At 49.1% G+C, this 25,258-nt stretch overlaps 3 protein-coding genes across 3 annotated transcripts in view; 2 read left to right on the top strand and 1 right to left on the bottom strand.

The window, feature by feature from the left end:
* Positions 1 to 15,493, bottom strand: part of BDH1 (3-hydroxybutyrate dehydrogenase 1) — a 37,668-nt gene extending 22,175 nt beyond the window's left edge. Inside the window, exons 1-3 of the mRNA XM_050963947.1 lie at positions 15,415 to 15,493; positions 5,783 to 5,914; positions 800 to 872 (exon numbers count right to left, since the gene is read on the bottom strand). Of these exons, the coding sequence (XP_050819904.1) occupies positions 800 to 872; positions 5,783 to 5,868 (159 nt within the window). The 5' untranslated portion in view covers positions 5,869 to 5,914; positions 15,415 to 15,493. The remainder of the gene's footprint in view (positions 1 to 799; positions 873 to 5,782; positions 5,915 to 15,414) is intronic.
* The window catches only part of LOC127056288 (very long-chain specific acyl-CoA dehydrogenase, mitochondrial-like), a 215,433-nt gene that overhangs the window by 85,009 nt on the left and 105,166 nt on the right, over positions 1 to 25,258 (top strand). The window lies entirely within an intron of this gene.
* LOC127056224 (D-beta-hydroxybutyrate dehydrogenase, mitochondrial-like) overlaps positions 15,485 to 25,258 on the top strand; it is a 47,062-nt gene continuing 37,288 nt past the window's right edge. Inside the window, exon 1 of the mRNA XM_050963740.1 lies at positions 15,485 to 15,769. Coding sequence (XP_050819697.1) covers positions 15,485 to 15,769 — 285 coding nt within the window. The remainder of the gene's footprint in view (positions 15,770 to 25,258) is intronic.

Raw genomic sequence — 25,258 nt, 5'->3', positions numbered from 1 at the left:
TCCCTGTCCCTGAAATCCACACACCGGGGCACCTAGCACGGTAGGAAGGTGGAACTGTAACCTAGGACACGATCTATGGCAGGTCCCATGACCAGTGCGTGTGAGTGACGCACAGTCCTTGAAGTGCTGTATCCTCAGCACAAGTGCTATTATTCCCAAAAGTCAGTGGGCTCAGTATTGGAGTAACTGGGTCTGTTATACAGGAGGTCAGACTAACTGATCTAATGGTGCTGTCTGGCCTTAAAATCAAGGAATGAATTTCACATATAGGGATGTGAGAGACTAAGTGACTTGCCCAAGGTCACCTAGGAAGCATGTAGCAGAGCAGAGAACTGAACCCAGGTCTTCTGAGTCCCAGACCACTGGACAAGGTGTCCTCTGATGCACCACAGCTGTAAACCCCAGGTCTTCCTCAAAGTGCCAGGGAACATATTGTGGGGCTACACCAATTTCCTCCAGCAAAGAATTCTGCTCCTAACATCCACTCATAGGGGCAGGACTACTGTATACAAGGTATCAAAATGCAACTGTATAAACTTCCTTAGAGAGGAGCTTTCCAACTGGTAAGTGAGTTCCTAATGTAGTAGAAAAAACACTGGTCAGGGTGTTCAATTTCACCACGTGCTCTTCTTCGTTAATGGACGCTACACACTAGGAAAGAATGTGGAATATGCTAGAGAGGTCCAACACAGGCTCTGTAGTGCAGATCAGAGAGGAGAATTTTGTCACAAGGTTTCTATCTTTGTGTTAAAAATCCTACCTCGTCAGAGACAGCTCTTTTAAAGCGCTGTACACTCACCTGATCTATTTCACTTGCATACGAACGTCTGCCACTTGAAGTCAAGAAAGGAAAGCAAAATCCTTGCACAGGCCTGCAAGAGGAAAGAGAACAATCAGGCACAGAATTTCTCTCCCAGCCACCGACCTTGAAACTTAGGCAAGAGCCATAAAGAGGTAATTTAGTTTTACTCCTGTCCCGGCATAGGATGTAATCTGAGAACAGAGGGCTTGGTCTGCAAATCTCCCTATACCTATTTTTTCTCCACTGTGTCAAGCATTTTTTCCTCAAAAGACTTGATGCTATTCGCAGTAGCTGAAGCTGCCAGGATATTGGGGGGGCTTATAAAACAGTCACTAATCTAACACACACGGATACACTCAAACATGAAATGGACAGTCCGACGTTTTGAGGTTCTGAGAGCAGCAATAGTCAGTATTCAATACCCAGAAAGCAGGTTTGTTGTCAATCATTCCACAGTCCAATAAAACTTACTGTTAGGAGACAGTCTCTGATATTCAGCTTAAATTTTCCTTTACTCAGTTCTACCTCATTACCTTAATTACAGCCCCTCCCATCCCCTAAATAACACCTCTCTTGCCCTAGAGTCTGCACCAATCAGACACTCCTACGCAGTTCTCACATCCCCGCTTAATAATTGTTTAACTAAGAGTTTGTGTGGCTTTGAGCCATGCCAGCCATACAGGTTACAATCCCCTCTGTACACTTCATCTCCAGACATGCTGCATTTTACAAATGCAGGGTGACATGGAAGAGATGATGCTTTCCACGGAAGGAGCAGCTATTAGGAAAACCATGTGACTGGCAGCAACTCACTCGCTTAGCTCTTCCCTCAGCTTACAAAGTCAGGGCTCAGTCAGAACATCCATGAGAGCAATCCAAATTCCTTCCCCAGGCAATCACCTCTCCTCTGGGGCGGTGTCAGTTTCTTTCTGGTTCCTTCAGTCACTGTTATTGCTGCTTCTCAGCTGCATCTTGCTACTGGCTCTCTCCCTTTGGCTCCCTGCAAGTATTTCAGCTTCCCTCTGCACTTCATTAGCTATCTCCTGGCTGGGTCTCTCAGACACTTTTTCTCAGGGAGCAGTGCTCTCTCACTCTCTCTCAAGTAAATTGGTTCAGCTACTTGCAAGCAGATCCTCATCGGATGCCAGAGGTACCCCCTAAACAATGTGTGCCACACTATAACACTTTGTACAAAGATCTACATGCACTCAGCTTCTTCAGCTGCATCTAGGGCTGGATGGAGCTGTGACAGGAAATGGGCTATGCCTCAGATGGGTATGGTGGAAACATCTAGTTGGACGGAACTGATATTGGTATGTTTAACCAATCGGGTTACTACAGTTCACCTGCCATTCCACAGGCCAGCTCCTTCTCTACCTCAGCTGCAGTGTCACAAGCCCTGCCTCCTCTTGAAATAGCAGAAGCCAAGCGTGAAGAGGTTGAATTGCTGTGGAGGTCAGGCGCACGTCACAAACTGGCTGTGTCTAAGATTACTGAATTGAGATACTGACCTGGCATCCCACAACATTTTCATAACATTCATCTTAGTTGCATGAAACATTTTTATTTTTCAAAGTCGTCTTTCTTTTGCTATTTACTTAAAACACATTGATTGACTGTTGTCCTTGTGCTGTTGCAGAGCAGAGCAATCTTGTGCAGATTACTGTGAATTTTGTCTATCTTGTTTTGTGGGGCAGGCGAGCGAAATGAAGGTGAGTGGCTGATCAGTACTGATGCCAGCAAAGGAAAGTCCCAGCAAATGTGCATGACACTAGGCCTCTTAATGTGCTTTTATGGTGTGAACCAGTTTTAATCACCCTTATACAACAACTGAATTCTAGAGAGCACATCAGAGATCTTTGACGATACAGTGAGCTGATGGTTATGGAATTTAAATTGTTCTCTTAAATCTGTTAGCTTTGATTAATTTAACTATATGCAGATCTCAGGCAGAATTTGTCATGATTCAAGCGTGCAGAATGTTATCCCATTGCATTAAAGCAGTGTTTCCCAAACTTGGGGCGCCGCTTGTGTAGCAAAAGCTCCTGGTGGGTCGGGCTGGTTAGTTTACCTGCCTCGTCCGCAGGTCTGGTCGATCACGGCTGCGGATCGCTGCTCCAGGCCAATGGAGGCTGCTGGAAGCAGCAGCCAGTACGTCCCTTGGCCCATGCTGCTTCCAGCAGCCCCCATTGGCCTGGAGCAGTGAACCGCAGCCAGTGGGAGCCACGATCGGCGGACCTGGGGACGGGGCAGGTAAACAAAGTGGCGTCCCAAGTTTGGGAAACACTGCATTAAAGCATTGACAATGCAACAGCACTGCCATTCATGTCGATGGTGAGACTTCCATTGCACCTCTGCCTAGCAGCCAGTGTGTGCTTCAGATCACGCAGAGTAGAGAAACAAAGTGTGCATTTAGGAAACAGAAATGTATTGTGAGCAAAGGGGACCGTAGCCCCACTGGGGTCCTCCTGGGTGCAGGTGTCTGCCTGGGTGGAGCTGACTGCAGTATCGGGACCAAAGTTTCATGCTGTTCGTACAAAAAAATCTTTACATAGTTTTTCAGTCTTCAGTGTTTAAAACTGTCAGCTCCATAAGCCATCTGCAAAGTCATCAGTAACCAATGCCAAAGCTTCCAATGTTTTTTAGGGTCCAATCTCACACTCTTCACTCAGGCAACCCCCCACCCCGAAAGTCCAAGGCCCTCTGATGTCAGTAGGGGCAGACTCAGTGCCGTTCAGGGCTGGGCTCAAAGTGAGGTGGCTGGATAAACAAAGTCAGTGGGAGTTTTGCCTGAGTGGAGTCCCGGGCTGGGCCATTATTGACTAGTATTGAGGGGCCACAAGCACAAAGCCTGCGAGCCTCCATAGGTTTGACGTGGCCTCCACATCTTCCAGACACACATGGGAAATGAAACTGAACTATTTCCTGGTGTTTCCTATCAACCTGAATGCTTGGTAGGTGACGAACTATTCATCTAACTGATGAAATATTTTTTCTGTCATCACCATCATACGTCTGCTGATTCCACATCCAGATACCTAATTAAGAACATAAGAACAGCCCTACTGGGTCAAACCAAAGGTCCATCTAGCCCAGTATCCTGTCTACCAACAGTGGCCAATGCCAGATGCCCCAGAGGGCATGAACAGAACAGGTAATCATCAAGTGATCCATCCCCTGTCACCCATTTCCAGCTTCTGGCATACAGAGGCTAGGGACACCATCCCTACCCATCCTGGTTAATAGCCATTGATGGACCTATCCTCCATGAGCTTATCTAATTCTTTTTTGAACCCTGTTATGGTCTTGGCCTTCACAACATTCTCTGGCAAGGAGTTCCAAAGGCTGAGCGTGCGTTGTGTGAAAAAATACTTCCTTTTGTTTGTTTTAAATTTGCTGCCTATTAATTTCATTTGGTGACTCCTAGTTCTTGTGTTATGAGAAGGAGTAAATAACACTTCCTGATTTACTTTCTCCATACCAGTCATGATTTTATAGGCCTCTATCATATGTCCCCTTAGTTGTCTCTTTTTCAAGCTGAAACGTCCCAGTCTTATTAATCTCTCCTCAAATGGCAGCCATTCTATACCCCTAATCATTTTTGTTGCCCTTTTTTGAACCTTTTCCAATTCCAATATATCTTTTCTGAGATGGGGAAATCACATCTGCACGCAGTATTCAAGATGTGGGCATACCATGGATTTGTATAGAGGCAATATGATATTTTCTGTCTTATCATCCCTTTCTTAACGATTCCTATTTGTGTTTGTTTTTTTGGCTGCCACTGCACACTGAGTGGATGTTTTCAGAGAACTATCCACAATGACTCCAAAATCTCTTTCTTGAGTGGTAACAGCCAATTTAGAGCCCATCATTTTATAAGTATAGCCAGGATTAATTAACTTTCCAGGTATGCTGTGAAGTACTTCTTTTTTCATGACAAAGAGCTTGGAGTCTCATCTCTCTCACCAACAGAAGCTGGTCCAATAAAAGATATTCCCTCCTCCAACTGGTCTCTCATTTTTCTTGGACATTCGGGGCTTGATCCAAGTCCACTGAAGTCAGTGGCAAGACTCTCATTGACTTCAGCTGGCTTTGGATCTGGCCCTGGTGGGGGAGGTGGATTGAAGGACAGTGGGCACATTAGGGTTAATATTACTGTGACAGGTCAATATCGTGCATTATGAATTTGGATGAGGACTTGGTTGTGTGTCAGTCCTCATGCCCTGATTCTATTGTTATAAAGTACATTTTAATTGTTGTAAAAGTGCCAAGAGGAAAGGATGGAGACATCAGTGTAAATCGAAATAATTACATAAAAGAAATTATGTGAGTTCTTACAACAGTTCTTGTTATTTTAACTTGAGTTGGAAAGAAGATTCTTCGTAACATTTAAGTCCTTTTGCAGGACTGAAATTAATGTAGGGCCTCATCCTGCAAACACCTGCTACTAAACATCATCCCATTGACCTTAAAGGACTACTCACGGCAGTGAGCACTGCCTGGTCAGAAATGTTAACAAGATTTGGCCCTGAAAGTGAACTAATGTAGCCATTTTTTACACTATAATTTAAAATGAAATTCTGACTTCATTATCCAACATTGGTCATTATTTATAAATCAGTAACATTTTTAGATGGCATTTGTGGGAGACAAGAGTTTAGACTCCAACCTAATTTTACAATTTGATTCCTCCATTCAAATTCCAGACCAAACCCTGCCGTCTCAGCTCAAGCACAGCTCTCACTGTGAGTCCGATTCTGGACTCATTTATTCCAGAACAAGTCCAGTAAAGTGAGGGGAGTTACTCTAAATTTAGACCAATCAAACTCAAATCAAACTCTGGGTCCGAATAAAGAGGGTGTTTTGTCTGAGCCAGGATTATAACTAATCCCATTGAAATGAAGGAGCAAAGTTTGGAGCCTTGATACGTGTGTCCCGCTAGCCCTCACACTCTCCCACGCCCCCCAGGTTCCTTACCTGAGACCATTTCCAATGTCCCTGAAATTCTGAGTTTTCACAGAGAAAAGTGACAGAGGCCGGGAAAACCTGGTAGCCAGCATCATTGCAATCCACAAACTGTACCAACAGCAAGCTCTTTTCCCTTTAGCTCTGAAACACAAGAAAGCACCTCTCCTTTATTTGCTCTGCACTTTTATAGTCATGCTGACTCCTAGTATTTTAACAATAAAATAAAGTCCAAAGTAGGCTCATCTTCCCCCCCTGCACCCCACACAGTAAGATAAACAGCTCAGGCAACATCTACCAGTTTAAACTACTTTTTTAAAAAAAAGTGAAGGGGTTTAAGTAAACAGAAAAGCAATGGGTCATTTTACAAAAATCTCCATTTTCACTGATGTATCGCTTCTTAATCTCTGTATTTTCTTAAACATTTAGAAAAAATGTAAATTAATTCCTCAAGTAACATAGTTTTAAGTCAGCTGTCTGAAATACGTTACCGTTTAAATGTAAATCCAGTGCTCTGAGCAAAGTTAAATCCTACATTTTCAAAACATTCCTGGGCTTTAATGCCAGTGGTAGCCACATGGCTAAAAATGTGCGTAGCTCTTTGAAATGTAATGCCCCAAATGGCTGGCAATACAGATCTAAGCCCAGGAAGTCATTGAAAAGGGTATTCTAAAAAGGAAAACTGCACAAAAGCAGCAAAGAATCCTGTGGCACCTTATAGACTAACAGACGTTTTGGAGCATGAGCTTTCGTGGGTGAATACCCACTTCGTTGGATGCATGGATGCATGACATGCATCTGAGGAAGTGGGTATTCACCCACGAAAGCTCATGCTCCAAAACGTCTGTTAGTCTATAAGGTGCCACAGGATTCTTCGCTGCTTTTACAGATCCAGACTAACACGGCTACCCCTCTGATACTTGACACCATGCACAAAAGCAGGAGACAAGAACAAGGGGCCTTTCCAAGAGTGAAGCAATTTTGTATAAAACAAAATCTGATCTAAATTTTCTCCTAAAACCTGAATCAAACCTATTTTCTTTTAAGCTGGAAAATACTGGTTAATCTTTAATGTGTGTGTGTGTATAGATGGATAATTCTATGCTGTTATTGCACTTCTGGGATCTGTCTGGAAACAGAAGTTGGCCAGAAATGAGAACATTCCATGAAAAGTGCTGTTGTTAAGGCCTTTACAGTTTGGTCAGAAGGAAGAAATACTGGAAATCTTGCAAGAAAGACTGTTCTCATGAAAGCAGCAAAGAGTCCTGTGGCACCTTATAGACTAACAGACATATTGGAGCATGAACTTTCGTGGGTGAATACCCACCTCGACGGATGCATGTAGTGCAAATTTCCAGAGGCAGGTATAAATATGCAAGCAAGAATCAGGCTAGAGATAACGAGATTAGTTCAATCAGGGAGGACGAGGCCCTCTTCTAGCAGTTGAGGTGTGAACATCAAGGGAAGAGAAACTGCTTTTGTAATTGGCAAGCCATTCACAGTCTTTGTTTAATCCTGAGCTGATGGTGTCAAATTTGCAGATGAATTTATTGTCATGAAAGTTTGTGCTAGCTAGCTTTACAAACTCAAGTTTGCCTGGTTCTAACAAGCATCTGAACTTTGAGGTTCTCAGACAGATCAAAGGTTCCTTCATTACTCAGGTCTATTCTACCATCAATGCTCAGGTGAGAAGATTACTGCATGAAACTGACGGGCAATACACTTAGAAGAAAGGAGAGGAATGCCTTCTCTGGTCAGACAGTGGAAATACAGTGGCACAGGGGTCAGCAGCACTAGTAATGCTGTCTAGATTTTTTTTAAAAATCCAAGAACATTTTATGACTACTCATAAAATCTGCATCTATGGAAGCACAGATAATGATAACAAGGGTAATAAACTCTCAGGCTTCAGGATCTGAGTGTTTTGTGCAGAAGAATTTTAACTCTATGTACATCATTGCACAACTGCCAAAGTGCAGAGCAGATGGATTTCAGCCCAGGCCAGGGGGAGACTGGCTGTGTGTCATGGGAAGGTTGTACAGGAAGGGAAGATGATTGGGGTTTTCTCTCCTGATTTGTATTCGCCACTTCCAGTGCTGTCCATCTCACCCTGCCCGTATTCTGCACCCCACCCCCCGGTGTGATCTGTCTGCCCCATGCAGCCAGAGCCAGAGGCAGTTGTTACATTAAACAGAGCGCTCTCCGGAATGACCTCTAGCTCCCCTCTCTCCTCATGTGTCTCAGGGAGAGCCAGCCGTGTTCCTGCTGGAAGTAATAAGGAGGGAAGAAGGTTATGGTGCATTCCCATGTGACTTGGAGTACTGGGGAAGGGGCTGGCGTCTCCCAGTCGATTTCCTCTTCCTTTGCTTCTCCTCTCGCTCTGTTGTGCCTGCTCTGCCCCGCCCCGTTACACCTGCTCTTCCCTCCATCCTCACCCCTGTTGTATCGGCTCTGCTCCGCAGGCACACTCAACTCCCCTTTGTACCTGCTCTGCTCCCGCGCCCCCCCCCCCCCAATCCTCTGTTCTATCTGCCTTCCCACCACTAAATCTGCTCTGCTCCTTCGGTCGAATCTGCTGTTCCCCTCTCCTCACCCTCTGCTGCATTCCCCTGCACTAGGGACTGCCATGTGAAATGTACAGTACTAGTTTGCTGCCGCTCATATTGTAAATGGAGACTGACCAGTCCAGTAAAACCTGCTTTGGAGCACAGCATGCAGGAGACACAACAGTCTGTGGGTCTGAGCAGCAGGCCAGAGCCTGGCCAGGAAATGAGGGCTCAATCCTGTGAGTTGAGAGCACTCCAGAGATATTAGCTGGGCAGTAGATACTAGAGCAGATGGACTATTGGTCCCATGTGATATTGCAAATCCCATGTGTGGGCTTGCGATCTTTGTGTTTAAGTCCCCCTGCAGTTAATTGCAGCTAGTTGTAAACCCTGTTGTATTGATAAGAGAATAGCTGTGTCAGGGGGCAGCAAAGCAAAGTTCTCGGTGAATGGGAGCTGCAGTGAGCCCAGAGAAATTGCAGGGTGATGCTCTGACCTGACAAGGGTGACTTTGGATCACGCATTGCACTGTCAGGGCTTGGCCACATCAGCATCGTGACCCAAACACGCCGAGCTGGTTCAGACAGGACTGCCAAAGTCACAGCTGCAAAGGTCCAAGGCCCCCTCGCCGCTCTACCCCAAGGCAGGCTTCGATGCTGCTGTATCTGCTCCAAAGCCAGGTACTGTGGAGGGGGCAGGTCGGGGACAGGCTCCCAATGTTCTTTGCTTACCTTGTTACTTACACTTTGACAAACACTGCAAAGCCGCTGGCTGCTGCACTGGGCTCCCTGACTGACCTTCCCCCCACCTGTCCTGGCCACAGCTCCCCCGCAGTGACCCCTCCTGCCTCTGGGGTGCCCACTCTGCGGGCAGAATGTCTCTCCTCCCGTCTCTGTTGGGCCCGTCTGGGGCCCTCAGTGGGGAGAGGTGACACTTAGGTGCCTCAGGGAGCGGGGCGGGCGGGCTGAGGAGAAACAGGGTGATTAGCGTCTCCCTCCCCACTCCTCTTCACTCCCCCCTCCACAGTCTACTTTCCTCCTTCAGGGCTTGTACACCCTGCCCCCATATCCCTCTGGAGCCCCCGTCCCCGAGTTACATCCCCCAGAACCATGTCCCCCATTACACCTCCCTTCCTGGGCCCCCTCCCCGCATTATGTTCCCCCTGGGGTCTCACAGGGTGCTCTCCGGTCTCCACTGGTGTCTCTCCCTGCACGCTGGATGACCTGCGCTCCCAGGAACCCAGGTCTCCCCGTAACTGGGACTTGGAGAGCTGCACACACGCAATTAGGAGCCCCACAGGAAAGGGCGGATGGGTTGAGCCCACATTTGGGAGCCCCAGGCATGGAGTGAGAGCTGTGTGGCTGATGGAGCTCTGTGGTGAGTGTGAGCCCCGGGGAAGCTCACAGACCCTCCCCCAGCTATAATCTGATCTCTCTCCACAAACCCACACCCGTTCTGAAATTACTGCTCCCCGTAAAGGAGCTACTCCTTTGTCTCAGGCCACGTCCAGACTAGGGCATTAATATCGATTTTAGATACGCAACTTCAGCTACGTGAATAACGTAGCTGAAGTCGAATTTCTAAAATCGAGGTACTCGCCCGTCCAGATGGCGCGGCATCGATATCCGCGGCTCTCCGTGTCGATTCCGGAACTCCGTTCGGGTTGATGGAGTTCCGGAATCGATGTAAGCGCGCTCGGGGATCGATACATCGCGTCCAGACTAGACGCGATATATCGATCCCCGAGCAATCGATTTTAACCCGCCGATGCCGCGGGTTAGTCTGGACGTGCGCTCAGAGGCCTGCACTGTTAGTGTCAAATCCCAGCCAATGCCCCTGGCGGGGGTGTGGGGGCTCATTACACCAGCACGCTGAATTTAGGGTCTTGCTAACAAGGAGCTTTGCAGCGAGGCTCAGTTGTTCTTGAACCAGGCCTATGTTAAAGCAATGGCAGGCCACCAGGCTGCCACTATTCTGTCTCCCTCCTTTGCTCGCTGTCACACGAAGAAGGAAGGGTGATACTTTCTCTTTCTTTTTTCCCTCTTCCAAGGCTGCTGGGAGCAAAAAGCAGGGATCCCAGCAGCTCCACTTGCTCAGTGCCTCTCGCCAAGATGGACAGGTTTAAATCAAAGTGATTTTAAATCACTGATTTCAAGAATGATTTAAACCAAGAAGCAGGAAATTCTTCGTTGAAGTAAGTGATTTTAATCTTGTTTTGCATTTGTATGTTTTAGTTCTATTCTTAAAGAAAGGTTCATTCTTATTGGTTGGTAGTCATGAAAACGTGTGGATTTCCAAACAAATAGAGCCATTACACAACATTTTGAACTTCCTTTCGCTAGCCAAGAGGATGAATTACATCTATACACAGAAAGCTAAGCAATTATGTATCTTTATATACTTTTTTCAGATTCTTAATTTTTACTTTTTTATTATGTTAGAATTTGGTGAATGATATTTCTGATTTCCTAGATGGTAATTGTTTACCTGGGATTTGTGTCAAGATGCTTTGGAAATTGGAATTCAATTAAAAATGTAGAAAAATAGCATTTTTATTAGTTAAAAGATTACCTTAAATGTCTTCAATACGTGAGAAAAAAAGTATCAAAAATCTTTTGCATTTAAAACTAACTGATTTATTAAACAAAGGAAATAGTCACCATAGCTAGAGAACTGACTGTTTCTTGAGACCACGGGCCACATTATCAACGGTATTTAGATGCCTAAAGATGTACACAGGTGCCTACTGGGATTTTCAAAACCACTTAAGCAGGTTAGGTGCCTAACTCCCATTGGAATCCATGGAGTAGAGATCAATGGGAGTTAGGCACCTAACCACAGGTGCTTCTGAAATTCCATTAGGTGCTTGTCTGTATCCTTAGGTGCCTAAATCCCTATGATAATCTGGCCCCACATGCTTCAAGGTTTTTAGAGCTAGTAGATCTAGTCCTCTCCCACCCATCTTCATTCAAAGATGAGATGAGAAAAACAAGATTTCCTGTTTTTTCAATTCCCCATCAGTTTCTCAACTTTCAATGAATTAGTCTAAATGAAGAAACTATGCCTTCTGCACCTGCTAGCTAAATTAAAATCAAAAGTAGTTCAGGCAAATGCATTTCTGCAAAAGAGAAACTGAAAGTATTTATATTTGGAAAAATGTAAATACCAGTACTCACACCCCTGGAAAGACTGAAAATAATATAGGAACTTAATGCAGGTAAGACATTGTGACATACGGAAAAGGTTTGAGTAGACCTCCCAAGTGAAAGATGTTTCCCCCTGATTCTGAATATAACGCAGTACCCTTTAACTCATTCAAATTTAAGGAAGACTTATTGATGTAGCACATTTTCATCCCTACCCTAAAAACTTAAAGACAGGGAGGGGATTAATCACACCAGATAAATCCATATCAATGGAAGGGCTCCTCTGCTCTATTAGGATCATTGTGTATTTAGTTACAAAAACATACATCCATGTAGATGAGATTCTGCTATCTCTAGACATAGGTACATATTTACCAGTCTGGGTTTTTTTAAAGTCCCTAATTACGTAGAGAGATCCAGGATTACTCTGAAGAAGCCTTTGCAACCATGAAAATGTGGATGGAAGATGCATTCTCTGCCTAATTAACATCTTACTGTTTGTTTATGTAAAGGGTTAGATTTTCAGCTGAGTCCAAGTTTCTGCGTCAGGAGGCTGGTGGCAGCTTTCCGAATGCATGCTACCCAGCCCTGGTGTAAATCAGAGCTGCTGAGAAATGCCTGTAATTTATGCCACAGATCCCTGAGTGGTGGGATGCCAGTGAAGGGCTGAACCCATGGAGCTCCACCCTGCTACTCCCTGCCTGCCCCAGAACAACCCAACACACCTTTCCCCTATACCAGGCATGTGGAGATTGTGTTGACCCTCCCCACCCCCTTTGTGGGGGGTTCTCCGTGAGCCAGTTTATGTCAACTCTGTTCTGCTCAAGTAGCACAAAATGGACTCAGCAAATCAGAGTCCAGTACTAAGAATGTTTGCACTGGTTGCACCTTAGTGTAGATGTGCAGCAGTGGTGCAAAGCCCCAGTGCAAATGTGCAGCAGTGGTGTAAAGCCCTAATGCAGCTGTGCAGTACCGGTGCAAAGCCCCAGTGTAGATTCAGAGATGTTCAGGCCAGATGGGACCATTGTGATCATCTTGTCTGACTTTCTGCATTACACAGGCTAGAAGACCTCACTCTGTAACTTCTGCAGCAAGCCCATAACTTCTGGCTGAGCATGTCTAATAGAAACACACCCAGTCTTGATTTAAAGACTTCAGATGATGGAGAATCCACCACAGCCCTAGGTAAGTTGTTCCAATAGTCCATTACCTCAGTATAAAAAGTGTGCACTTTATTTCCAGTCTGAAATAAAGCTCTAGCTGCGGTTTCCAACCATTGGATCTTGTTTGGCCTTTTTCTTCTAGACGAAAGAGCCCTCTACCATCAGAAATCTCTTCCCCGGGTAGGTAGGTGTAGACTGGGATCAAGTCCCCTCTTAAACTATGCTTGAATAAACTAAATAGATGGACTTTCTTACGTCTCTCATACAAGGCAGGTTTTCTAGAACTGGAATCATTTTTGTAGCTCTTTTACTATTTTTCAACATGGTTTTTGAAATGTGGACACCAAACTGGACACACTATTACAGTAATAATCTCACTAGTGCTGTTACAGAGGTAACACCTGCTTATACACCCAGAATTGCATTAACCCTCTTATGTACAGGACTCATGCTCATTGGCTATGTGTCGTGACCTCTATGTCCTTGTTGGTGGCACTGCATTCCAGGATACTCGCTCTGACCTACATTCTTTGTTCTTACATGGATTTGGCTATATTAAAATACATGCTGGTCAAATGAGCCACTTTACCAAGCACTCCAGATCAGTCTGTATAACTGACCTGAGCTCATCAATATTTGCCACTCCACTGATTTGTGGCATCTGCAAATTTTACTAGCAGTGATTTCATATGTTCTACCAGATCAGTGATAATAGTTGACTGTATTGGTTGGGCAGGGCTTACACCAGTGCAATTATCCCAGTTTCAGATTAGGGGAAATCCCACTGGTGCAGTGTATTTAAAGTGGGGGGTTGCACAAGTTCAGCTGCACCAAGGCAGCTATTCTCATGCAAAAATCCCTAATAGAGACAAGTCCTTATACAGAACAAACTGGGGACATGTCTACACTTACCCAGGATCAACACTGTGGCAATCAATGCACCCTGGGTCGATTTAGCAGGTCTAGTGAAGACCCGCTAATCAACTGCAGATCGCTCTCCTATCTACCCAGGGTGGAGTACACACCACAGTAAATCAACCTATGCTATGTTGACTCCAGTTACCTTATTCACATAGCTGGAGTTGCATGACTTAGGTTGACTTACCCTCCTAGTGTAGACAAGGCCTGGAACACAAATTGTGTGAACGTGTAGCAGTGATTGTTAGACTTCCAGCAACAAAGTCATTGAAGTCTGTGGTGCTTCACCTGAAGAAACACTGAAAACCTGGGCCCTCTTTTTTTCAGTTGTAAACTTGGTTCACACAGGAAACCCAGTGCTGTCTAGGGGCTAGTTAAGGAGACAGAGCTGAGTTCCATTCCCAGCTTCATCAATGACTTGCTGTCTGACCTTGAGCAAATCAATACACGTTTCTGTGCTTCAGTTTATCCACTCATAAAATGGGGTCAATAAACTTCCCTATTTCACAGATACTTATTGGGAGGCTCAATTAGTAAATATTAATAAAGAACCTGGTAGGATAAATGGTATGTATCATTAATTGTATTGTGATTAATAAGGGTGAAAAATGGGCAAAAATATTTATATACTCATAAACTAATAATGTGTAACAGGTTCAGGTTGTGTAGATTTTTTTAATTTAACAAACTGAGATAAATAATTGGAAGATCTATTTAAAAAGTATTGTACCAAAGAGGATAATAATATAAATTAAACATTGGCCATTTGGGGCCAGGCTCTGCCCTTGATTCTTGCCACTATTTCTCACTGAAAAAAAAAGTCTCGTCATGCATAAAATTACCCAGGACCCAAGGCTGGTGTCCTGCTCTTACATCCTTCATCCCTTTACACCTGGGGAAGTCGTCTCCTCACACGATGTGGGTATGAACCATCCCCACTTGGGTGAGGAAGGGGGAATTCTGGGTACAAGACAGTTGTGTGTGTGCCAGGGCCAGGCACCTCCAATGCAGAGATAGCAATCCAACAACCCCGCTGAAGTCAACGGAAGACATCTGTGGGTTTTGTTTGGATCAGCATCAGTCCCTTGACATCTGACTCTCTGGCTCCAGCCACACATTGCAGGGATCTGGCCCGGGCTGGCCACACACCCCAAGCACCCAGCACAGGGCTCAGACAAAGCAGAGTCCTTTAAACCCGCCCAGCCACATTTCAGCACAAGCATCCTGAGCGCACAGCCTAGGCTGGCAAGGGGCCAGACTGAGCCAGCCCTCAGCATCTGACGCGGTGACGCGCCTGCCTCAGAACCGCATCCTCAGCCTATGGGAGCAGGGGCGTGGGCATGGAACAGCCCGTGCTCCCGAGCAGCTGCCCTTGCTGGCGTCTGTCTCCAGATCACGCTGCCAGGGCCGCACAGCGATGCCAGCTCGCCAGTCCCCAGCGGCAATAGCCAGCTTCCCCCGCGTGCCTCTCCCGTGCCAGCTCGCTGCCAGAGCGGGGCCCAGGTGGCATGGCCCCCTTTGACCTTCATTTATCCACCAGGCCAGGCCTGGGAAATCCCCCAGCGCCTGTGTCTGCGTGTGTGTCTTTGAGTGTGTGCGCGCGTGTATCTCTGCGCGTCTCTGGGTGTGTGTGTGCACGTGCGCGTGTCTTTGAGTGTGCATGTGCGCGTCTCTGTGCATGTGTCGCTCTGTGTGTGTGTGTGTGTCTCTGTGTCTGCCTCCCTCCGTACAGTCGCACCGGCTCCCGTTCCCCACGCGCGGCTCCGGCCGATCTCCCCGGTCCGGCCCGGAGCGCCCAGCGGGGAGGCACCCGGCGGAGCTGGGCGGCCGCGCTCGGATGCTGCTCCCGCCTCGCGCCGCTGCTGAGTTACCTGCAGGAGCCGCGTGTCTGGGACGCTCGCCCGGCGCCGGCTAATGTGTAACTCGCTTCCCGCGGCTGCAATGGGCTGCGGGCGGGCGGGCGGGCGGGAAGTGATCTCACTGCTCCTCCGGCCCCGCCCGCTCGCGGGCTGCACCCCCCGGTCTGGCCTGGGCGCGGCGCGGCGCGACGCTGCGGGAGCCATGCGGGGACGGGTCCTGCTGCGGCGGCTGCTGCTCCCGCTGGCCCTGGGGCTCCCGCTGCTGCTGCTGCCGCTGTCCGGCGCGTCCCCGGCTGCTCGGCTGGGCCTGGGCTGCGTCCTGCTGCTCGGGCTGCTCCGAGCGCTGCTTCCCCGCGCCGCTCTCCCTGTGAGTACCCGCCACCCTGCCCCGCCCCGCCCCGCACCTCCTGTCCTGAGCCAGCCCCGCACCGCACCCCTGTCCTGCCCGTAACCGGCCCCGCACCGCACCCCTGTCCTGAGCCAGCTCCGCACTGCACCCCTGTCCTGCCCGTAACCGGCCCCGCACTGCACCCCCGTCCTGAGCCAGCCCTGCACTGCACTGCACCCCTGTCCTGCCCGCAGCCAGCCCCGCACCCCTGTCCTGAGCCAGCCTCGCACTGCACTGCACCCTCTACCCACAGCCAGCCCTGCACTGCACCACACCCCCTGTCCTGCCCGCAGCCAGCCCCGCACCCCTGTCCTGAGCCGGCCCCGCACCGCACGCGTGTCCTGCCCGTAGCCGGCCCCGCACCCCCGTCCTGAGCCAGCCCCGCACCGCACGCCTGTCCTGCCCGTAACCGGCCCCGCACCGCAGCCCTGTCCTGAGCCAGCCCCGCACCGCACCCCTGTCCTGCCCGTAACCGGCCCCGCACTGCACCCCCGTCCTGAGCCAGCCCTGCACTGCACTGCACCCCTGTCCTGCCCGCAGCCAGCCCCGCACCCCTGTCCTGAGCCAGCCTCGCACTGCACTGCACCCTCTACCCACAGCCAGCCCTGCACTGCACCACACCCCCTGTCCTGCCCGCAGCCAGCCCCGCACCCCTGTCCTGAGCCGGCCCCGCACCGCACGCGTGTCCTGCCCGTAGCCGGCCCCGCACCCCCGTCCTGAGCCAGCCCCGCACCGCACGCCTGTCCTGCCCGTAACCGGCCCCGCACCGCAGCCCTGTCCTGAGCCAGCCCCGCACCGCACCCCTGTCCTGCCCGTAACCGGCCCCGCACCGCACCCCTGTCCTGAGCCGGCCCCGCACCGCACGCCTGTCCTGCCCGTAGCCGGCCCCGCACCGCACCCCTGTCCTGCCCGTAACCGGCCCCGCACCGCACCCCTGTCCTGAGCCAGCCCCGCACCGCACCCCTGTCCTGCCCGTAGCCGGCCCCGCACCGCACCCCTGTCCTGAGCCAGCCCCGCACCGCACGCCTGTCCTGCCCGTAGCCGGCCCCGCACCGCACCCCTGTCCTGCCCGTAGCCGGCCCCGCACCCCCGTCCTGAGCCAGCCCCGCACTACACTGCACCCCTGTCCTGTCCGCAGCTGGCCCCGCACCCTTGTCCTGCCCGTAGCCGGCCCCTCACCGCACCCTTGTCCTGCCCGTAGCCGGCCCCGCACCGCACCCTTGTCCTGCCCGTAGCCGGCCCCGCACCGCACCCTTGTCCTGCCCGTAGCCGGCCCCGCACCGCACCCCTGTCCTGCCCGCAGCCGGCCCTGCACCCCTGTCCTGAGCCTGCCCCGCACCCCCTACCCGCAGCCAGCCCTGCACCGCACCACACCCCTTGTCCTGCCTGCAGCTGGCCCCGCACCCCTGTCCTGAGCCAGCCCTGCACTGCCCCCCTGTCCTGCCCGTAGCCGGCCCCGCACCCCCGTCCTGAGCCAGCCCTGCACTGCACTGCACCCCTGTCCTGCCCGTAGCCGGCCCCGCACCCCCGTCCTGAGCCAGCCCCGCACTGCACTGCACCCCTGTCCTGCCCGCAGCCGGCCCCGCAACCCTGTCCTGAGCCAGCCTCGCACTGCACTGCACCCTCTACCCACAGCCAGCCCTGCACCGCACCACACCCCCTTTCCTGCCTGCAGCTGGCCCCGCACCACCGTTCTGAGCCAGCCCCGCACTGCACTGCACCCCTGTCCTGCCCGCAGCCGGCCCCACACCCCTGTCCTGAGCCCGCAGTGCACTGCACCCTCTACCTACAGCCAGCCCTGCACCGCACCACACCCCCTGTCCTGCCCGCAGCCGGCCCCACACCCCTGTCCTGAGCCAGCCCCGCACTGCACTGCACCCTCTACCCACAGCCAGCCCTGCACCGCACCACACCCCCTGTCCTGCCTGCAGCAGGCCCCGCACCCCTGTCCTGAGCCAGCCCCACACCGCACCCCCTGTCCTGCCTGCAGCCGGCCCTCGCACCCTGTCCTGAGCCAGCCCTGCCCCGCCCCGCACCCCCTGCCCTGCCCGCAGCCAGCCCTGGACTGCACCCCCTGTCCTGCCCACAGCTGGCCCTGCACCCCTGTCCTGAGCTGGCCCAGCACTACACCCCCTGCCCTGTCTGCAGCCGGCCCCACACCCCCTGTCCTGAGCTAGCCCCACCCCGCACCCCCTGCCCTGCCTGCAGCCGGCCCCTGCTGCACCCCCTGCCTGCAGCCGTCCCTGCCCCGCACCCCCGTCCCTGCCCCGCACCCCCTGCCCTGCCCTCAACCAGCCCCGCACCCCCTGCCTCCAGCTGGCCCTGCCCCACACCCCCTGCCCTGCCGTCAACCAGCCCCGCACCCCCTGCCCGGAGCCGGCCCTGCCCCGCACCCCCTGCCCTGCCCTCAACCAGCCCCGCACCCCCTGCCTCCAGCTGGCCCTGCCCCTTGTCCTCCCCATCTACAGCCGGCCCCATGTGCACTGGTGCCCTGCAGTTCCCAGGGCAATAACCCTGCACACCTGCTTCAGTGAGGGGTAGGGACCCACTCAGGTGCACACCCCCAGGGAGTGGCGGGGACCCACACAGGTGAAACAGAGCTCATTTCTACTTCAGGGCCATCTTTTTAAAAAAGAACTTTAGGAGAAACATTTCAGGGAAGGATGAAAACTGAAGGATAAGACCAAGGAATCCCGCACAGTAACTCCACCTTCTTCCTCCCATTCCCTGTTCTCTCTTCCTTTCCTTGCAAGGTTCACTTCCATTAATCTTTTATTTGCCTCTTTCAATCTTTAGACTCTTTAGGTTTTGTTTAACTGACACTGAAAAGCTACTTTAACCCGACTCTTCTTTCACACCTGCGTAAATCAGGAGTAACTCCACTAACAGCAGTGGAATTATAGATTCACAGATTCCCAGGCCAGAAGGATCATTGTGATCATCTAGTCAGACCTCCTGGATAACATAGGCCATCGAACTTCACCATAATAATTCCTAGAGCAGATTTCAGAGGCTCTGTTTAGCCCTGGGCTGTACCTTCCTAGAGAGAGAGGGGGGACATGCAGCTACCATTTGAAATAACCGCGGTGTCCTTGCAAGGAACACTTGCATTTCAGGGGGCTTTGAGATGCATGTACTAACCACCTCCTAAGTGTCGGTCGCAGTATTAAAGGACAGTTGGAATCATTCCCCAGGATCAGACCGTGCAATAAAATCTTGCTGTTTGTAGCTGACACCAAGCAAGTTGCCACTGTAAGATTTTCCTCAGCTGCTAGTGAGCTCTGCTGTATTTACGCTGCTTTTCTTGGCTTCTGCCACATGCTGCCAGATCCCCTAGCCACTGAAACCAATGGGAGCCTTGCCATTGACTTCAGTGGCAGTAGGACCCAGCCTCTGAGTTCTGTCTAGCATGCCTGACAAGCGGCAGTAATTCAGCTGTCTCCAGGATTCCTCCCAGAAACACACCGCTGCCAAACAGGGCATTCGCTCTTTGCAGCTCTGCGCAAAGTCCTGGCCTTGCTGTCAGACTGGTCTGTGCTGGTCCCCACCGCTGCTGGAATTACACAGAACAGTCAATCACACGGGCTAAAATAAATATTGTTGGCCGTGGAACCACGCTAGGCTAGACACTTGAGGATTTCACCATCCCTGAGGCACAGGAACGGCCCTGCTGTTCTGCCCTGGTCTCGGCTCCTTCCTTCTCCCTGCTGATGCTGGGTCACACAAACACATCCTTGACGTTCTTCCTCTTCACGTCTGTGACCTGAGATGGGTCACGCGACAGTCAGAGCAGGAGCAGGCATTAGCCTTGTCCTGGGACGTTGTGTGCCAATTCCTCAGCCCCCTCATGTTCCCTAGCAGCAAGCACGACCCAGTCAGTTCTGAGCCCTCGGCCCATGGGATTGAGCAGCGTGTCTCTATTACCGCTGAGTACAGATATACTCTAGTTATGTGGGAGAGGGGCCTTCTAATATGTCCCTTCCCCAACTGCCCATAGGGCCCCAAGAAGCCTAGGCCACAGCCCCTCCTGCAATCCAAGGGATCTGAAATGTAAAGAACCTTGGCCACAGGCTGGAAGTGCCAATGGGCAGCCAGTCCCAAGAGCTTGTTGCTGATCTTTTCCCAAGCTCACAGTTCACTCCAGTGCTCTCTCAGCTGCAAAAGGGGGGCTGCAGGTCTCTTCATTTCTGGGGGGATCCAGGTCAGCGCACTGTGCGGGGATGCAGTCTTGCTCAGGGTGCAGCTACCACAGCTGTTAGCACTTCACACAGCACAACAATGGGCAAGTTTCTTGCATTTGTCCATTAGTGCAGCCCTTTAGTGCAACTTACATTGCAGGGACCACAGAACCTCCCTTATGTGCTATGCTCCAGCCTAGAGTGGATGCTGCTTTATTTATAGCCACGTGATGAAAGCACTGGCACAGTTCTAGTGATTTCCACTCGAGTAAAGGAAGGATTATCTCAGCAGCTAGCTCAGGAAGTGGTTAATCATGGAGAGCGGAACCGTATGTCCCAAAAGAGGGCTTTGAAATCCCACCGAGTAGAGATCTGCCCCCCTGTTTTTGGAGATGATGCTAATATGAACTAGCCCAGTTAATTACAGTATATACTTCTACCTGGTGCCTGATGTCTTCCACCCACTAGGAGAGTAGAACTGATGAAAACTGAGCCTATGCAAGGACTGTTTTCCTTTGTTGCTTCCTGAGTTTCACAGAACTATATGAATGAGATATTAGAGAACCAGGCCCATGAGATGGGTGTGTGAACTTGTTCCCATGTTGAGTCCATATTTGCACTGTGTGGTGCCTGTGGGGGAAGGAATTCGGTGATCTCAGTTCAGGGTCCACAAAACCCACCACCTCAATTGCCCTGAGTTAGTGAAACTACTATCTTCAGCAGACAGACCAAGGACTAGATAAGCACAGAAGCCTGAATTGCTCTCTCATGCTTAACAGCTGGTCCAAACTGGGGTAAGTCAGAAGAGGATCAGGCTCCTAGGCTGAAATCCTGGTCCCTCTGAATCAATGGCAAAATGCCCATTTGCTTCCTTGTGGCCGAGACTTCATCTCTAGTGGTTTAGTTGGGAACTTCTCATGTGCAATTTAACCAGCAAAGCCTGTCTGTTAGTTATTATAGAGATTCATTGGCTGGATTCAAACAGATAGCATTACAAGATGAACTATCCCTTTGAACCCAGGTTCTCACCCTCAGCATACACCAATTTAAGGTGTATGTGGGTAAAAATAAGTACACACATAACATAGATACCAGATCCGATCTGGCAGTTGCTTGGAATAAAGAAGATTCAGCAGAAATACTATTGTGGACATTATGAATATGGGACACTTAAGTTAAATAGTAAGGTGGCAAAGTTTGCGGATAATGCTAAATTACTCAAGATAGTTAAGCCCGAAGCTGACTGAGAGGAGTTACAAAAGGATCTCACTAAACTGGGTGATTGGGCAACAAAATGGCTGATGAAATTCAGTGTTGATAAAGGCACAGAAATGCACATTGGAAAACATAATCCCAACTATACATACAAAATGATGGGATCTAAATTAGCTGCTACCACTCAACAAGGAGATCTTGGAGTTATTGTGGATAGTTGTCTGAAAACATCTGTACAATGTGCAGTGGCAGTCAAAAAAGCTAACGATGTTAGTAACCAATGGGAAAGGCATAGATAATAAAAGACAGAATATAATACTGCTCTTATGTAAGTCCACACCTCGAATACTGGTGCAGTTGTGGTCACCTTGTCTTCAAAAGCTATATTAGAATTGGAAAAAGTTCAGAGAAGAAAAACAAAAATGATTAGGGGTATGGAACAGCTTCCATATGAGAAGAGAATAAAAAAGACGGGGACTGTTAAGCTTGGAAAAGAGACTACTTGGGGGAAATGATAGAGGTCCTGTCAGAAGACAGGATACTGGACTAGAGGACTATTGGTTTGACCCAGTATGGCTGTTCTTGTGTTCTTATGTAGTTATGGAAGAACTGATGTACCTGAAGCATCGATATTTGGAAGAATTTTTTTGAAGTCTGTCAACTCTTGTAATAAGTGGGAAAAGTTTGCATGATAACTGAGGTGCTGCAAAACTGAATGCTCTCACTCATAAGTGAGACCTTGATTTTACTTAACAGACTCGTGAAAATAGTGAAAAAATTGATTTTTTTAAATTTTTTTTTGCAGTACTTTAATATTAGAAATTGGTAGAAGAAAAAAGTAAACCTAGCAACTGGCACAGAATTGCTGATGTCCCACTTTATACTTTTGAAATGAAATGTCTTTGGTTTAAACTGTAGAGCCCAGTGGAGGTGGCTGTCTTCCCCAAAAACAGCCTGGGAGACGGTAGTCATCTGTACCTCACTGCTATCTCCAGAGGCTGTCTTAACTGGAGGCAGTTGAAAGTAAGGGGAGGTGGATGATCCAGAACACTAGCCTATGACTTGGGAACTGTGGGTTCAAGTCCTGCTTTGCCACAGACTTCTTGTGTGGCCTTGGGGTGCAGGTCACTTAGTCCAGCATTGTTTAATATATTAAAGATCTGGGAAGGGTGAGTAGAGAGAGCAAAATTTGCAGATGACTCAAAGTTACTTAGGATAAGAGACGACTCTGAGGAACTTCAGAGACCTAAACAAGCTAGGTGAGTGGGCAACAGAATGGCAAATGAATTCTAATGTTTACAAAAGCAAAGTAATGGAAATTGGAGGGAAAAAATTACTCCTGCCACTCACATGGTTCTAAATAAACTGTCTCAACTTGGCTGGCCCCTTTAAGGGAAAACGGGGCCAGTCTAACCTGTGACAAGATCAGCTCACTTCCTCAGATGGCTGAGGTCATGTGATTAACTCAGGCCAAGCCTGGGGAGATGAGGGAGGAAAGGACAAGTGCCCTGGGGTAGTCACTGCAGAAAGAAGCTTGAGTGGGAGCCTATGACTCCAGCTAGGTGGGGTTAGGAGTGCTACGCATGGCAGAAGCCTCAGAAAACATTGACCTGGGGTTGGGGCCTGAAAGGCCAATGTGTGTAAAGACTAAATAAAATGGACCTCAGAGAGGAAGAGTTTTAATTACCATGGGACTGTGATGTGGAGTGCTTAAGGGGACTTGAGCAGAAGGAGAAACCTAGGCAGGGCAATGCAGAGTAAGGGACTTGGGCATAATTATGGGTAGCTCAATGAAGACTTCTCACTATGCAGCTATTGCCGAAAATCAAACAAGATGTTCGGATGCATGAAGAGTGGGATGCTGAATAATATGGAGACGATTTTAATGCCTTTATTTAAGTCAAGGGTGTGTCCTCAGCTGGAGGACTGTGCCTAGAACTGGCCACCCCATTTCAGAAGGGATAGTGCAGAACTCAAGTGGGTTCAGAGAAGGGCAACAAGAACAGTCCAGAGTCTGGAAAAACTCTGGTACAAAGAGAGATTGAAAAGACTGTGACTGCTAGAAAGGAGATGAGTAAGAAGGGGCATGATAAAAAGTATGTAGAATGATGAGTTGTCTAAAGAAGAAAGATCAGGAACTTCTGTTTTCCCTGTCTCATAGCAGAAGTACAAGGGGACATTCAATGAAATGGAATGGTGTGAAAATCAAAACTGATAAAATGAAACACTTTTTCACACAACATGATTAAAGGTGGAACTCATTGCCCTAAGAAGTCATTGAGACCAAGAATTTAAGATTCAAAAAGGGACTGCGCATTTATATGGATGTCAAGAAATATTTAGACTTATAATTAGTGATAAAAATCCTGCAGAAGGGATATCAAACCTCACGCTTCAGAGCTTAAGACTGACTCTAATTATTAGAGATCAGGATAAGCCATAATGTTGGGGGCATTCTGTGGGGTTCTTACACCTTTCTCTGCAACGTGGGGTGCAGGCCCCTGTCAGAGGTAGGATATTGGCTTAGATGGAACTCAGGTCTGATCGAGGTTGGCGATTCCTGTGTTCCTCAGTGAAGAGAAACACACTTATGTTTTTACAAAACTAAAGACCCGCCACTTTTACATACTGAACTTGTCAGAAAATGTATAAAATAGTCCCCTCTGCCTTTGCTGCCAGGAGTCCACAGACTCCCATTCTCACTGCATTTTCATGCAATGTGTGCAAAGTCCCTAGGAGGAGAACCCCGCCCATGTTCTATAGCCACGGCCAAGAGGAGTAAATCTGATTTGTGTCACTGAGATCCGTACATATGGCTGAATACACAAAGAGACATGGGTGCTAGAACTAGGCGTTCTGGGGGTTCTGCCGCACCCCTTGGCTTGAAGTGGTTTACAATTGGTTCAATGGCTCTTTGCCGCCCCCTCCCCACTATACATATTGTTCCAGGACCCCTACAAAGGGAGCAGACTGCCTAAGCAAAAAGAGATTCTTTTTACACAGAAATTTCTCAAAGCAGCACCGCCCTGTTACTTGCTAATTCATATTATCAAGAACATTAGAACAATCAGCAACTCAGAGGGGGGGCTCGGCATTCAGCAGAGAAATGTTGCCAGACTCTGGATCTTCTCTCAGTAGTTATAATCCAGATTGGTTCATATTTTGTGAAGTTGCCTCAGCATTTGAAACGGTTCCATTACTAGGATGGAAGCCCTTAAGTGCCTGGTAAAGCAGTGTGAAATTAAGGGTTTGTTGTTGGAACAGACAAAGTTCAGTATTGTAACTGCTTGTTTTGAACTTAAAATGAATCCACGCTGCACCAGATAATAAGGAGGGTGCCAAGGATGGGTTTACAGGGGATGGGACCTTGAAAAACAAATGACAGCGAGAGAGGGAATAGGAAAAAGTCTAGACAAGTGTATGCGGGTTCTCAAATTATCTGGAAAGGCTGAGGTTATCCATCTACTTTGCTTAACTTTGCCTCTGTTGCAATCATAGGGTCTAATTTTGAGCATGTGTGGAAATTGTACAAATTATTTTAAAGAAAATCAGACCCTTTTTTGAGAAAAATAAGTAAACTGTAAATGTGTTGATGTGGGTGCAGGTTTAAGTGAATATTTATTGTAGTGTAATTAGACACACAACTTGCCTTTGTGGAAAATATCATCTAGATATAACAGTACTGTGCATATAGACTAGTGAGCTAGCATGTGTGATGTAACTGAGTCATCCCACCAAAGCCATCACAAAGCCAAAAGTTCTGTTTTCCAGCATGTCAGTAGCTCCAAGGTGCGCTGGCACAACTATGTGGGGTGAGTTACCTATATGCTGGTTAGTCTATAACACCTGCTGTCTCCAATCACTGTACAAATATTGGTGAAAGAAGCCTCACCATCCTTTGAGTGGCAGCTAACTAGTAATATCTCCATTTCACAGAAGGACAAACTGAGGCATGGAGAGGCTAAGTGATTTGCCTGACGTCATTCCAGCAACTCGGTGTCAGGGCTGTGGCCTGCTTACCATTCCTGAGCTGCCTGCCAACCATGCTGCATCTGCCTGCTCTTCTCAGGGCTGT

The sequence above is a fragment of the Gopherus flavomarginatus genome, chromosome 8 (assembly GCF_025201925.1).
Source record: "Gopherus flavomarginatus isolate rGopFla2 chromosome 8, rGopFla2.mat.asm, whole genome shotgun sequence".
NCBI lineage: Eukaryota > Metazoa > Chordata > Testudines > Testudinidae > Gopherus > Gopherus flavomarginatus.
The sequence above is the reverse complement of the archived record's forward strand: the minus strand, read 5'-3'. Positions and strand labels throughout refer to the sequence as shown.